The following is a 14,552-nucleotide window of genomic DNA, read 5'->3' on the forward strand; positions in this document are numbered from 1 at the left end:
ACTAGACATCAGGAGGCGCGACTTCCCTGTCAGGGTGGCTAGGATCTGGAACCAACTTCCAAGAGAAGTGGTGCTGGCTCCTACCCTGGGGGTCTTTGAAAGGATGCTGGATGAACACCTTTCCAGGGTAGTTTGACCCCAGTACTCTTTTCTGCCATGGCAGGGGGTCGGACTTGATGATCTGCTCAGGTCCCTTCCAACCCTACCAACTATGAAACCTCCCTGCGAAACTCAGGAATCACATACAAATTCTAATTCCTACTTATTGCTAATTCTTACACAGAACATTTTTTAAAATTCCGGATGAGGTTATAAATATTTGTCAGTTACTTGTAGAAGAGGACTAAAAATGTTATAATTAAAACTTTTTCTCCAACACTGTACATTTTTGAGCTTCACAATTTGAGTGACTGAGAAACAGAGCAAACATAAGTAGTATGATCATTGATAATATATCAATAAGATGCTGCAATTAACTTTCACTCTACCTTCGTTTCTCTACCACCCATAACTTCATTTAAAGTAGATACAGGAACAGTCCTTTCTCCGCAGCCTTTGATAAGGACCTAGGGACATATAATCATCTATTTTAGTCCTGTGTGTTTGGAGGTAACTATTTATCCAAGGATTCCCCAAAATAACCACTTCAAACCCTTACACACAACTACAAGGCACAAAACTGAAAACACCAAAAACCACCTTACTATCTGCCATAGGCAAAAACAAGAGAGACAAGGACACTACTAGTGCCATGCCAAAGCAATGATAGAAAAGTAATTGGTTAATGTATTCTCAGAGACTCCTGATTAGGACCATTGCTGCCGCACTATAGAGGAAGACATAACCTGTGGAGTTTGTGAATCTGAATTAGGGAAAAATTCCTTGTTGAACCCAGATCTTGGGATGAACAAGACTCTGAGTGGAAGAGCAAGACTTTCCATCTAGGAACCTCTGAATTTTCTAAGATCAGACAGGAATATCAGTACCATTCAGTCAAATCTCACCACTTCTTGCCCTAGTCTTTGCTGCGGCCAGTGCCGCAGTACTTCAGAGGAAGGCAAAACTGAAACAGAAAAAACAGGAACATTCATGACGGGAAAAAAATCCTTCCTGGCTTCTACAAATAACCAAAATAAGCCCTGAATCATAGAACTGCTAGATGCTGACTGCACCAGACCTCTGTACCCACACACAAGGACTGCAAATACTTGATTCCACATATCATAAATGCAGATTATTGAGATAATAGCGCCTTATCCTATCATGTCACCTCTTCCATAAACTTATCCAGTGGCTCAGGTGCTTTGTTCCTACTACTTTGCTCAGAAGACCATTCCAAGGCTTCCCACATCTGATAGCAATCTTCTAGGTTAACTGCAAACTGTGCAGTCAACACAAAAGAAACTTGTCATACCTATGACTTCCCATCATAAATTATTCTTTCAACTTTTTCTTTCTTTTTTGCAGGCCTCTAGTGTCTGCTACATGCCTTTAACATTCAGCCAAGGAAAATCCCTTAAGCTAGGGAAGCACCTTTTCTTTGTCCCAGGAAATTCCATTCAGCTTTTTCCACAAACATAAACCATTACAAGGTGCCATTCCCCTTCCTGCATTGGTGTCGCTCAGGAAAATTTTGGCAGCCTAATAAGGTAAAAACTGAGCGTGACCATTGTGAGGTTGAGCAATGGTGGCAGCACATATTGTATTGCAATTTCTGGACACTGGCTCTGACTAGTTGAGCAAGCTACCCAGCACCTGGACTATTTGACACTCTTGGAATACCATGTGAGGCCAAAGGAACCCCCTCCTGTCCAGTTTTGAGTGGCAACCTTTTAAAAGGAGCCTTATTTCATTTGGAATGACTTTTGTTCTTTGCTTGTTTTATTTTTAATTAGTGTAAAATAAGCATATTACGGCCTTCACCAGAGGATTTATTTGCTTCTCTAGCAAATAAAGGAGGGAAAGGAAGGAGGTGGTGAATTTTTTTGTTAAAGGCATTATGAGTAGGGTACCTGCAAAGCCTGGCCTATAGTCATACTATGGGTGGGACTGGGCTGGAGGGGAGGTGGCATAAAGAGCTACTGTAATTTTGTGTGGTGCCTTCCCAGAGATATCAAGGGCATATAAACTCCCATGGCAGCCTATAATATGACTTAAAGGGTTTGATTATAGCATTTCCCTTCACTTCTCTAGGTTCAAGGTTAGTTTTGCTTATTTAAGAATATGCAAAAACTTCTTTGTGATTTGATCCCATTCTTTTATAGTCATACTTCTGGAATTGCCCTGTAGTGAATTCATAGTGTTGTAGCTAAAGTTGCCGTATTTTGGCCTGTCTAACCTCTAATTCTTGCTCCATTGAACTTCCCCACAACCTTCCATTTGATGTGAAAGGTCTCCAGGTTGATATGATATTTTTGGCACATTTAGAGTAAATTGATCCATCTGTTTTAAGTTTTTTGGTGCTGAAAAATTCATGCTTTTAATTTTAGGAAATAAATCAATTTTTTTGTGGGACCAATTCAGAAATAAAAAATGGCTTTATCGTTCCCTCTTAATCCATCTTGTGTTGTTGACTCTTTTCTGAAGTTCCTTTCTTCAAGCATTTTTTTAAGTGTCAAGGAATGTTACAGAGATTAAAAACTTGAAAATGTTGCTTTAGGAATAGTGTTTGGACTGTAGGTAGAGGAGCAAAGTAGACACAAACCTGACTGTGACCCTTGTGTCACAGAATGCAAATACATGTTCTCTGCAGGTACATAAAAGAGTTCTTAGTCCTGGCAAGGAAATAACACCTCATACTATTCCCTGGCCGTTTTGTGTGCACTAATACAAAAAGACCCATTTCTTAACCATCCCCTGTGCCAAGCAGGGTTCCATCTGATCCTTAGACTTTGATTCATTATGTTCACTGATTAAATATTTTCCCCCTGCTGCTCTCTCCCATGCTGACACTATGGGGATGAGAAACAGAATTTTATGACGTGTTAGGAAGTGGGAATTGCACATTTTTATCCCAATACATTTGTAATGCACTTCTGAGTAGAAGAGATCATCTCTTCACCTATTTCCTACTGTGAGGCTGGAGACAGGGGGACAATGTTTTAATGCCTTCGTATACTGAAGATGACAAACAATGGCAATTTTTTTAAATAACTATGGTAAAAGACAGATATTTCAGAATTCACCTAGAAGATAATCTATATGCATCTTTCATCAAGTGATAGGATGTAGATGTCATAACACACTACGAGAGGTGTAACAGTAGATAAATAATCATTTTTCTACCCACAGAAGGCCTACAGTTGGGAATGAAAAATCTAATCCTTCAAAGAGACATAGGGACCGTCTGAATGCTGAATTAGATCATCTAGCCAGCCTCCTGCCTTTCCCACCTGACATAATATCTAAATTGGACAAACTTTCTGTCTTGCGCCTCAGCGTCAGCTATCTCCGAGTCAAAAGTTTCTTTCAAGGTATGTCTCTTAAATATATTCTGTCAATTAAAGGTCATATGTATCTGACTACCAAACATTGTTATTGCATTTACTCACATACCATATGCACTTTTTCTCTCAAAAATCAGCCCTCCAAAATCAGGGTGTGTGTTTTAAGTAAGGAAGCTGATATATGCACCAAAATGGAGGGATGGGGATTCTGGAATGGATACTGGGTCCTGTTTTTCCTTTCCAGATGCATGAAGGAGGAAGGGCCAAGTTCAGTTCTCAACATCACTCACCTGCTCCCTCCAGCTCCTAAACTCAAATTTTAAACCTGTCACAGCTGCTGCCGAATTGGCACCAGCCTTTGAGCATTCAGCCCTGATGAGCCCATGCTGTAGCAGGAAGGACTGGCATGCGGTATGCAAGAAAATACCGTATAAGAAACACATTCACAAGGGGTCAACAACCTTTTGCTGCCATGGACCAGAGTTTGTGACTCAGTCCCCTGGTATGGACCAGAAACCTTTGCATCCATGAGCACCCAAGGGCACTTGTACACATGATGCCATTACCATGTACACATGATGAAAATGTCATTTTGTGTGGCTTAATGGCATCACAGTGTACACGTGCAAGAGTTTTGGAGATTTAAATGAATTTGCATCCTTGCAAACTGCAATGCTGCAGCTATCAGCTCACTCTCTGGCCACAGGAGAGGCAGGCAGGTTCTGCAGAAGAAAACGATTGGGCCCCTCGCCACTTCTGCTTTCAGCAGGTTCCTGTAGCTGGCTTGCCCCTGGGGCAATGGAGGAAGGCAGCAGGAGAGTGACTGGGTTTGCTGGCAGTCGGAGAAGGCAGTGGAGAAGATGCACAGGGCACTGGAAGCCCAGTTCAGCTCAGGGAAGCGTTGGATCAGGTGGCTCTGCCTCCAAGCTAGAGCAGCACCCGGCCAGCTAGCAGCCAGCCTGGACTTCCACCATTCCTGCCTCCTTGTCCAGCTGCCAGCAAACCCAGCTGCCCTCCTGCTGCCTTCCTGCACTGCCCCAGGAGCCTGCAAAAGTGGAGAGGGGCCCAATCCTTTTGTTTGTTTGTTTTTGGGTGGAGCCTGCCTGCCTCCCCTACAGCTGGTGCAGGAAGGGGGGCAAATTGCTGGTGGGCTAAGTGGCCCCTGAGCTGCAGGGCACTTCAGTCCTTTCCTCTGCAGCGGCATCAACCCAAGGGCCACCCAGGCTGGCTGCTAGTGAGCCAGGTGCTGCCCCAGCTTGCGGTTGGGGAACAGTTGGATTGGACCAGGTGCTGCCACCGAGCTGGGGCACCACCCGACCACCTAGCAGCCTGCCCAGGCAGCCCCAGGTGGCATCATTGCCACAAAAGGGAAAGACCAGGATCCCTCACAGCTCAGGGGACACTCGGCCCGCTGGCAGCTCACCTTCTGGCTATGGGCAGGCTCCAACTCTAACAGAAAAAAAAAGAGAGGATCAGGCCCCTCATTGTAACGTGATAGAAAAACTGAAATGGTTTTCAATTAAAAACCCACTGTTTTAATTTAGGAGGCATAGAGTAAAACCCTGAGGACTAAACCCCATCACGCGTACATCAGGCTGCAGAGGGAGGCACAGTGGGAAGGAACAGGCAGCACAGAACATCTATATACCACCCAATTCCCCATGCTACCCCATCTCATGTCAGTCCTTTGTGCTCTCAGGCCATAGGTTGTTGACTCCTGATCTAGAGTTATTATAACTGAAACATGTTTAAATTATATAATTTTCTCTGTTTTACAACGTATTTACTTTGTGTGTGACATACCACTTTGGGTATCATTGGTTTTCTTCATGATGCTTACAAGCAACCCCCCACTTAACACTATTTCACTTAGCGCTATTTCACTATAATGCTCATTTGAAATTCATACTTGATTTCACTTAGCAGTGAGCATGTTTCGTTATAACACTTGTGGTCACCATTTTGGGTGACTAAAAACAATTGTGGTCGCCATCTTGGGTTGTCAAATACTTTTGGTTTTGCTTAACACTCATTTCACTTAACAGTCAGTTTTTCAGGAACCAATTAAGAGCGCTAAGCGGAGGTTGCCTGTATTGTTTTTTCTTGCAATGAGGGGATGAAAACATATTTTGGAAAGGAGAAAAATGTCATTGTAAAACCATATAAAATTAGGAGAGGAACTTGGTGGATATATAATATCTGCAACTACTTTTAACACACTTTTTGCAACTGACTAGATTTCAAGTGGATAGTATTCCCTTAAGTATGCAGTAATAGTAAAGCAGTCGGGTGATATTACCCACATTTACTGTATACTCAACTGAGAATAGGCTTTCATGAAAAGCCAAAGGGATCACTTTCTTTCAGGATAAGTGAAATCCAAAGTATCAAGTGTTATTAAATCTATAATGGTCTACTCTTTGTTTTTGTAGCTGTCTGGCATACTGTGTAATCAAAACCAAATGTGCATGTACAGATGTATATAATAAGAATTCTTCCAAATTTTCAGACTATTCTAGTTTCTTCTAATAATGAAGTGTTTGGGTATTCTACCATCAGAAATTATTACCTACAGAAGATGGAATATAACGCTGTTAGGTTGCCAAGAAATGTTAATCTTAAAACCCAAGGAAATAAAGCATGTGAATCATGGTGCTATTCATCAGATCCTCTTGAATGCCTACAGTATGTCAATAATGAACAAACTGAAATGCGAGGAATCAGTGACTGCTTTAACTGACTCTTTCAATTTACTACTACAAGCTAGCAGACAATTGCTATCTCTTTCATTGTTGTCACTGTAGCCTGACAGATCTTTTTCTGGGAAACTATGGTGCCTGACAGGACCCAATTTAATATAGTTGTTGTATTAAAATGAGAGCAGTTTATGGCAGGCACCTTATGGTCATGAGAAAGATAATGCTCCAGATTATCATCCCTGGTGTCTACAAATGAATATCCCAGCACACCCTTTTTGGCTGAAAATGAGTGTTAGGGGAACTTCTTTTTGGATCCAGCCCATTGTGGGCCCTGTGATATGCAAGTAGGGAGATGAAGCAGGACAGTAGAAGGCATATATGAATTACGTGTACAGTAGGGATATACTCCCTTTTCCTCTAGCCTCCGTACAGTCAATCTATTACAGCACCAAGCCACATTACCTTTTCCAAAGAGCCTTTTCACCAAAGGTCTCAAAGCAGAGTTGGAGGTCTCAGAGCCAATGCAGAGGTACAGGGCCTGTGTCTTGATCTGCCAAATTTAGGAGCAATATAGGTTCCTAGTCCCAAATGAGCTCTTGCTGTCAAATAATAAAGCCTTCCCAAGGTTCAGACAAGGGAATGATCTGGGATGTTAATGGTATTTTGTCCTTGGTGGAAAACCATAAGCGATCATTGAGAACAAAGCCTTTTCAGAAATCTACAAGTAAAGTGAATAACCCATAATTATTTAATTGCTTTGTATCTACTTGTACCAGCTCTATTTGTACCAACATAGTCAAGAATCATGATTACACAGACTAGGACTCAAGTTGATAGCATATTATTGTTCTCTAGAGCTCTCCTTAGAACTGTCTCCTAAACCCTATGAAACCCTAAGAACTGGATGGGTAAGCAATGATGAAAATGATCTTTTGGGTTAACTTTTTGTGTTAAAAATGGTAATTTTAGAAAACTCAGACAGTCTACCTTTGCTGATACTATCAGCAGAGTCAAATGCCTATTACCTAAGAAAACTTAGACATACAGTGAATCAAAAGGAGACACGCAGTTTCTAAAGCAACCAGATTCTAAACCACTTAAGATATTGCAGGTTAGCATCATCACTGAATTACAACTGCAGACCTGTAGGAATCCAGCACACATGCCAAATCACTAGTCTAATGGTCTCCATAGATTAACTTCTAGGAACTGGAGTATGAGCTCTTAGACAGATCACTTGCAGCGTGGTCTCAACATGAAGCGCTATGTAAAGTATATTATACCAGACTAGTCTGTAGTTGATAAGGTATGGATAGGTATTGAAAAGCTCATGATAAAGAGGAAGTCATCCCCATCACCATGTGGGTAGGAGCAAGTGTTCTTGACCATGGCTACAACTAGAGGCATAAAGGATCTAACATTTCTAGTTTCTGCACACGTTACAGATGATGGTTGCACTCCTTCATTGTGGAAGCATGATAAAATGTGCATTAGTCCTCCTGGTGCTTTTCTCAGCTGACTAATATAAAACATCTACTCCAGGAGTTGGGAATCTATAGCTCACAGGCCATATTTGGCCTGCAGAGCCGTTGGATCCAGCTCAGAGGTGTAGGACTTCAGTGGTGTTCAGTGGCAAGTGTTTCACCCTTGCCGTGGCAGGGAGAAGTCGTGGAAGTAGGCATTTTTTCCCATGCTGATGGGGAGAAGTGGTGGCAGTCAGGTAATAGCACCTGCACACTCTGCCTGCCTCTGAACTGAGCTAAGTCATTCTGGCCTGCATCCAGAAAAGGGTGCCAACAACTGGTCTATTCTAAATGTGGTTTCAGGCAGCCAGTTCTGTTCCGTGCTTCATGTTTCAATAGACATTAGTTTATTTGTTCCTCTCTTCCAGCTGGTTTAAACAAGAGGGATATGTAGGCCAAGTCATTCCTGGTTCGAGGGTCTTGCTCTTCCTTTCAGGATCATATCACTCACTAAATTTGGTCAGGAGGGAATTTTCCCCATGGTCAGACTGTCAAGGACTGTGAGACTTTTTGCCCCCTTCTCTAACATGGGACAAGAACCTTTTTCTAGGATATTACAAGTATATGTGAATAAACTACTTCCCTATCATTGCAGTGGCAGGATACTGAAAATGCTTTCGTCTCCCCTGCTTTTACCTGTGACATGTTTTAAGCAAGGGGCCAGCAATTTACAGCCCATGGGTTGGATCAGGCCTGTTAAATGATTGGACCAGGTCAATGGTGGCATATGAGATGGCAGCACACAGCTCGGCCTGGCATGTCCTCCTTCTTTGCCCTGCAGTGTGGCACTGAATTTGTCCCTGCTCACTGCCATTGGGGAGGTAGTGGTGTCTGGCAGAAGCAGCAGCAGGTGGCCTGGGGACTGAAGAGGGAGACATTGTAGAGGGGAGCAGTGACCCACAGTGATGGAAGAGATCAGCAACTCACAGTTGCAAGCAACAGCCCACCAATCTAAAATGCTACCAAACCCTGTTGTCATGGGTTGTTGGTGTTTCAGGTATTGTGCCTGGTAGTTCTGTGTGAGGATTTGAAATGAAAATCTTTGAGATTCCTTGAACAAATGGTTGCCTGTGAAAGCAGGGTACTGAATTTGATCACCCAAGAATCCCTTTGCAGTCTTGTGTTCATAGACTTGGCTGTCACCAGCAAATTGAATATATTGAAGCCCATGGGGCAGGAAAAAAATCACCCTCTAGGATCTTTCAAAATGGTCAGAGTGGGTACACTCAAGAAGTTCTATCCACCCCTCGTCAGGGCTGCACATGAATCAACAAAACCTCACAAATAACCATTAAAAACATCATACAAATCGAAAGGAGTCAGAATAAACACACTGAACCAGATTCTATTCCACCTATAAGGCACAGATACACCTATAAGTGGGTTTAGGCACGTAAGTGATTCTGTTCAGCTCAGATGCATTCATTGCTGCTCTATGTGACCCCACCCAAATATGCAGGGAAGGAATACAGAAGCCCTTTGGACATTTTATAGCCTGGACTAAGATTGTGGCCCTAAATTTTTAGAAAACAGAGAAATATTTAAACAGTCTAATTCTGAAAATCTGTGTCAGGTTGTGCTTTCTATATGCTGGTATAGGGCCAGGTACTATTCCACTTCTTAGGTGGGGAAATGGACATAGGTAGCTAAGTGCAATTCTTTTCCACCCTTCTCCAGTCCCTGGAGAACCATTCATACAAAAGTTTGATGGGTCTTCCTCCTTTCCACTATTTTTGCAAATGAATCCTAAAAGTCAGATGACAGCGTATCACAAAAGTTAATGCATTAAGAGATTTACAGGAACATGAACAGGGTGATATAAACTCACATTTTGGCACTTTAGTCCATTTAGATGCCCAGTAGGTGGAATGGAATCTGGCCTCTTGTCTTTGTCCACTGCTATAAACACAGGCAAGGACTATATTACTTGTGCATACACGCAGCATGTCACACAGTGTAGTGGGAAAAAATCAGAATAAAAATGAAAACAACAGTAATTTTCTATCCTGTATCTTGGCTCCATAATGGATATCTGAGAACCACCAAGATGCTGTGGCTTCTTTCACCATATGGAAAGTATTGACAGTCCTCATTAATGTTGGACCCAATATTGTGCTTGTTGGCCCTCAACAGCGAAAATAGACAATGTTCAGACTCAGAGGTTATAAGATGAAGACATTTCTACAACAGCAGTGTGAAGTCTCTGAATGAAATTGATTGAAATTATTTCACAGAGGTCTCATTAATTACCCCATTGAGGCACTATTTTGTTTCCATGGGGATTAACAGCTTGATCCAAATTGGAATGATTTATTTTTTAAAGTAATGTGCAAATTATTCATGCAAAGACAATCTTTACTCTCTAGCTGATTGGAAGCAGCAGGAATTTAACAAGCTATTCACAATGATTCTGCAATGCCAAACTTTTCAAGTGCAATTGCAGAGTTGTCTTGTGTAGAGCCATGGCGTCTCTATTTTGTAGACAGTCAAAATCAGCACAAAACCGAGGCCACCATTGTGGCTTTTTTCTTTCACATTTAATCTGCTGTGGGTCATCTTTGAATCATGCTGGCCTGTTATGACAAAGATGATAGAGGGCAGTGGTTCTCAACCTTTTTAGATTCAAGGCACCCTTCCATAACTTTTCTGAATTTGGTGGCACCCTAGTTGAGAACCACTGTTGCACTACCTCAGTTTACCTCAATGGTTCCTGGGTACTGTACTGCTGCCACCACCACTTTTGAGTGGAATCACCCCACTCCAGATTGGGAAGTGGCTTTGGCAGGAGAGGGAGTTCTTGGATTAGGATAAACCAGTTAAGTCCTGCAAGGCATCGCCTAGAAACACAGGTGCACAGGACAGTTGCCCCTGGTGTGGTGGTGGCACCTTGGAGAAAGACAGGAAATACACAGATAAATCTCCAGGCTGATGCTCCACCACCTCCAGGTAGAACTGCCCCATGCACTTCTGTTTCTGGGAGACACTGTCTCTCCTGACCAGAAGGGGGCAGGGCCCTGGGAAGCATACTGAAAAGGATTTACCTTAGAAAACTATTAACATAATGAATTTAAGGTAACAGAGTTTTTACTGTAAAGGAAGGAATCTCATATTTCTTTAAGTTTCATAGTTTCATAGTTTCTAGGGTCGGAAGGCACCAGAGTAGATCATCTAGTCCGACCCCCTGCCATGGCAGGAAAGAGTACTGGAGTCAAATGACCCCAGCAAGGTGTACATCTAGCAGTTGCAGGAATAGTTTGGAGGTTTTGTGCATGTGTGTCCCTAAATTGGGATCTTTGTGTCCAAGAAGAAGTCTGCTAGGTTAAGAATTGACTCTGTTATGCATTTGGGAAGAAGGAAGGGCATTCAGAAGGCTGGTGATGTGGGAAGGCTGTTGCAATATGGCTGATGGAGGCTTGGAATACTCATTGGGTGAGAACAGGGATTGTCTCTAGCATCTTATCATGTTCTAGTTCCTTGCATTGTTTTGAACACTAAGAAGATAGGTAAGAGTTTGAATTCTTAAGTAAATAATATAGTAACAAGCCCTCTTGTTCTACCCTGGAATGCCAAAACAAAAGCATCTATATTTGGGCAGGCAATTGACATGATGAAAGAAACTAAAAAGGTTGTTTTGTGGTGCATTAAATTGAAGGATGATACTGAGCTGGGGAGATGTTCAAACATCCACACGTACAGATATAATGAAAAAAGACATAGAGATATTACAAATACAGTTTAATAAAATAGTCTGAGCAGCCAATGTAGAAAATGCATACTAATTCACCTGGGGAAAAGTAACCCAAAGACGTGAGGTTGAGTAGGAGGGAGGAACCTCACAAACAGCAATGAAGGCAGTGAACCAGGGGAAAGAGTGGTCAGCAAACTGATACTTTGCTTGTAATGTGATTCTTTGACAGAAACACGAAAAAGCCACATGTGAATTTTGGCCTGTATAAAAAGAGGTACTATGTCACAAAACAGGAAGGTTATAATCTCTTTCTGCATAGAACCAGCATGACTACATCTGGAGTACAGTATTCTGTTTTGAGCACATGCTGATCACAAAAATGTTAGTACATCTGAGAGGTTTTTTGTGTGTAAAACAGACACACAAAAAAACAATTATAGGGCTGGAAGGAAGACAGAAGAATAAAGTAATCAAACCTACACAGGTTGAATGTGACAAGTATGTACGTACCATGAAAAAAGGATGGAATTCTTTAGGATGTTCCACTTCAGCAGTTGGACCAATGGGAAGAAATTAAACAAAATAAAATTTAGGCTGAATACCAAGTAACACCTTCCACTGGTGAGCCCTGCTCCCCTATAACTGACATATTGGGTAATAGATGCACTTAAGTCTATCATATATCACACATGTACATGCGCACACACCTCTTGTCCGCACTTTACTTAAAATATGCTGGATTCCTTTTGACTTTAATTTAAAAAAATGGTACATTTGGAAATTAGAACCTGTAGCCACAGTTTCCAAGTGTTTACTATTTGTCAGTAATATAAAACGTACTGTGCAGCTGTAACAGGGCAGGAGGTAGATATTCACACATGTGTGGTTCATACACCACACCAGGCTTCTTCAGACTTATGAAGCCTGGTCAGTCCTTTTTGCAGCATTAGTCTTCCACCTCTCAGCTGCTACCCCTTGCCTAGATGCTCCTTTCCTTACAGGGAGCAGAACTAAACCCACATCCCAACCTGGGAGTTCCTGTCTTTCCCATTGCTGTACTGCAGTTGAGCTTCCTACTTAATTCACTTCTTACACAGCCTCAGGGAAGAACCAAAAGTAAGCTGTTTCAAATTCTCACAGGGGCCTTGCCCCAGGCTGCACTAGTGGAGTAGGCATAAGGTTGTTACCTCCATGATACGTGGGCAGATCAGGGCAAGACAACACAGGACTGCTGTTGCCTCTACTGCAGAAAGGAAATATGCAACTGCTGCTCTAGTGGTTGTGAATATGGCTGGGAAGAAGGGAACAAAGGACTTTGACTGGATAATGGGGGTAGAAGGTCCAGGGGGCCCAGTAAAGAAGAGACACAGGAAAGAGGGCTGTGGAAAGAGTGTTTAGTGCTCAGTGAACACTCTTTCACAGCCTCATAGACAGCATCAGGACAGGTGATGGAAGAGAAGCCAAGAGAGGAGGAATTGAGGAAAGGCTGATCAATTCACCTGGACAAATACCCAAGATAGAGGAAGAGGAGCAGCTTGTAGCCTTGTTGACACAGCCCCATGCTTTAGCTGAGCTGCTAAGTAAAGGAGCCTATGGCTGCTCTTTTCAAAAAAAGAAGAGTGAGGGGAAGAGAAGGCAGGAGCTACAGTAGTAGTATGTTGCCTGTCTTCCTTAGGGAAGGAAGTCCATTCCTATGATCCCTTATGATCAGGCACATGGACAAGAGAAAGCAGCAGGAGAAGGGGTTGGGGGGCACACCCACAGGGAGTCAGACAAAGAAGCAGAGGAGAAAAGGGAGCAAGGAGGGACTGGACCTATCCAGCTCTCTAAGATGGTTTCAGTGATGGAGGCTTAACTGGGAAGCTCTGCTTCCTGGGCACATGGGGCAGTGGCATCTGCCAATAGTGGTGGCACTATCAACCAACAACTGCAGCAGAGGCTATTTTCATGCTCTCCCCCCACCCAGTGTCAGCGCCAGGGGCTGCTGCCTTGGTCACCACCTGCTTAGTTATACTACTGTTCAGTAGTTCAGTAGTTCAATGTCCTTAGGGACACTACAGGTCTAAGGTGGGGATGGAGAGGCATCTGGCTGAGGTTAGCCTATCAGGGAATCTGGCATTGCAGCCTATAAAAAGGACTTGTTTGACAGCCATGAATGGAAGCCATGGAGATGCAGCACTAGAGGGTCCTCCAGATGGCTGGTCCTACACGGCAACAGTATGAGACAGACATCAAGCAAAAGAGGAGCAAGGTGGCAATAGGTCCAATGGAACTGTATAGGATAGAAAAGAATTGAGGAAGGAGCACGGGGTGGCTTGAGGCTAGTGTTAGAGGGAAAATATTGTGGTGAGACTGCTCTATACAGCAGTGACCATCCCACTCTGGAGTGAGATGGATTGGTAAGTGAATTAGTGATGAAGGTCATAAAATTTTATCCCAAGGACCTTGCAGCAATGATTCAGTTGTCTGAGTCTTGAGAGATCAGTTTGTTTCCAGATGATTGATTTAAGTAACACATTTTGGAAGATCTATACAAGGGTCAAAGGGACTTGGGAAGGTTTGGTAGCAATTCTGTTCCAAATCAAAAAAGAAACTACTTTGCTCAAATGATTGAGACTCCATGCCATAGTATTAACCTGTGGTGAAAAGATATTTAGCTGGCTGGGAGTGTTTAGCAATTTGTATGCCTTTGTAGTATGTTTGACTAAATCCTAGGCAAAGCCAGAGCTTGCTCTATGGTTGGATCTACACAAGATGCTAACTGCTCAGTAGCCTAATTACACTGTGCAGTAGCATGCTGGGCAAAACCTGTGCTAATACACTACTGTGCAGTAGTATTAGGCTACTGCACAGTTAGCATCTGCAAAAACCTATGCACCAATGCTACTGTGCGGTAGCTCCAGTTACTGCACATTCATTTAGTACTTGGTTATCCACGTATTAAACTTTATGTGCAATAACTTTAACTGCTGTACGAGCACTCGTGGTTCTCTGGTGTGGTGCCAGAGGACTGGAAGAGGGCCAGTGTGGTTCCCATCTTCAAAAAAGGGAGGAAGGAGGACCGGGGGAACTGTAGGCCAGTTAGTCTTACCTTGATCCTGGGCAAGTTTTTGCGAAAATTATTCTGGCACGTGTCCATGAGGGGCCAGCAGGGGAGATTATGCTTAAGGGCAACCAACACGGGTTCATTAGAGGC

General features: G+C 42.9%; 1 protein-coding gene across 1 annotated transcript in view; it reads left to right on the forward strand.

Moving 5' to 3' along the window:
• The window catches only part of AHRR (aryl-hydrocarbon receptor repressor), a 138,655-nt gene that overhangs the window by 15,371 nt on the left and 108,732 nt on the right, over positions 1-14,552 (forward strand). Inside the window, exon 2 of the mRNA XM_019509173.1 lies at positions 3,292-3,473. Within this exon, the coding sequence (XP_019364718.1) occupies positions 3,292-3,473 (182 nt within the window). The remainder of the gene's footprint in view (positions 1-3,291; positions 3,474-14,552) is intronic.

This window comes from Gavialis gangeticus, unplaced genomic scaffold, assembly GCF_001723915.1.
Source record: "Gavialis gangeticus isolate Ggan-Ray unplaced genomic scaffold, GavGan_comp1, whole genome shotgun sequence".
NCBI lineage: Eukaryota > Metazoa > Chordata > Crocodylia > Gavialidae > Gavialis > Gavialis gangeticus.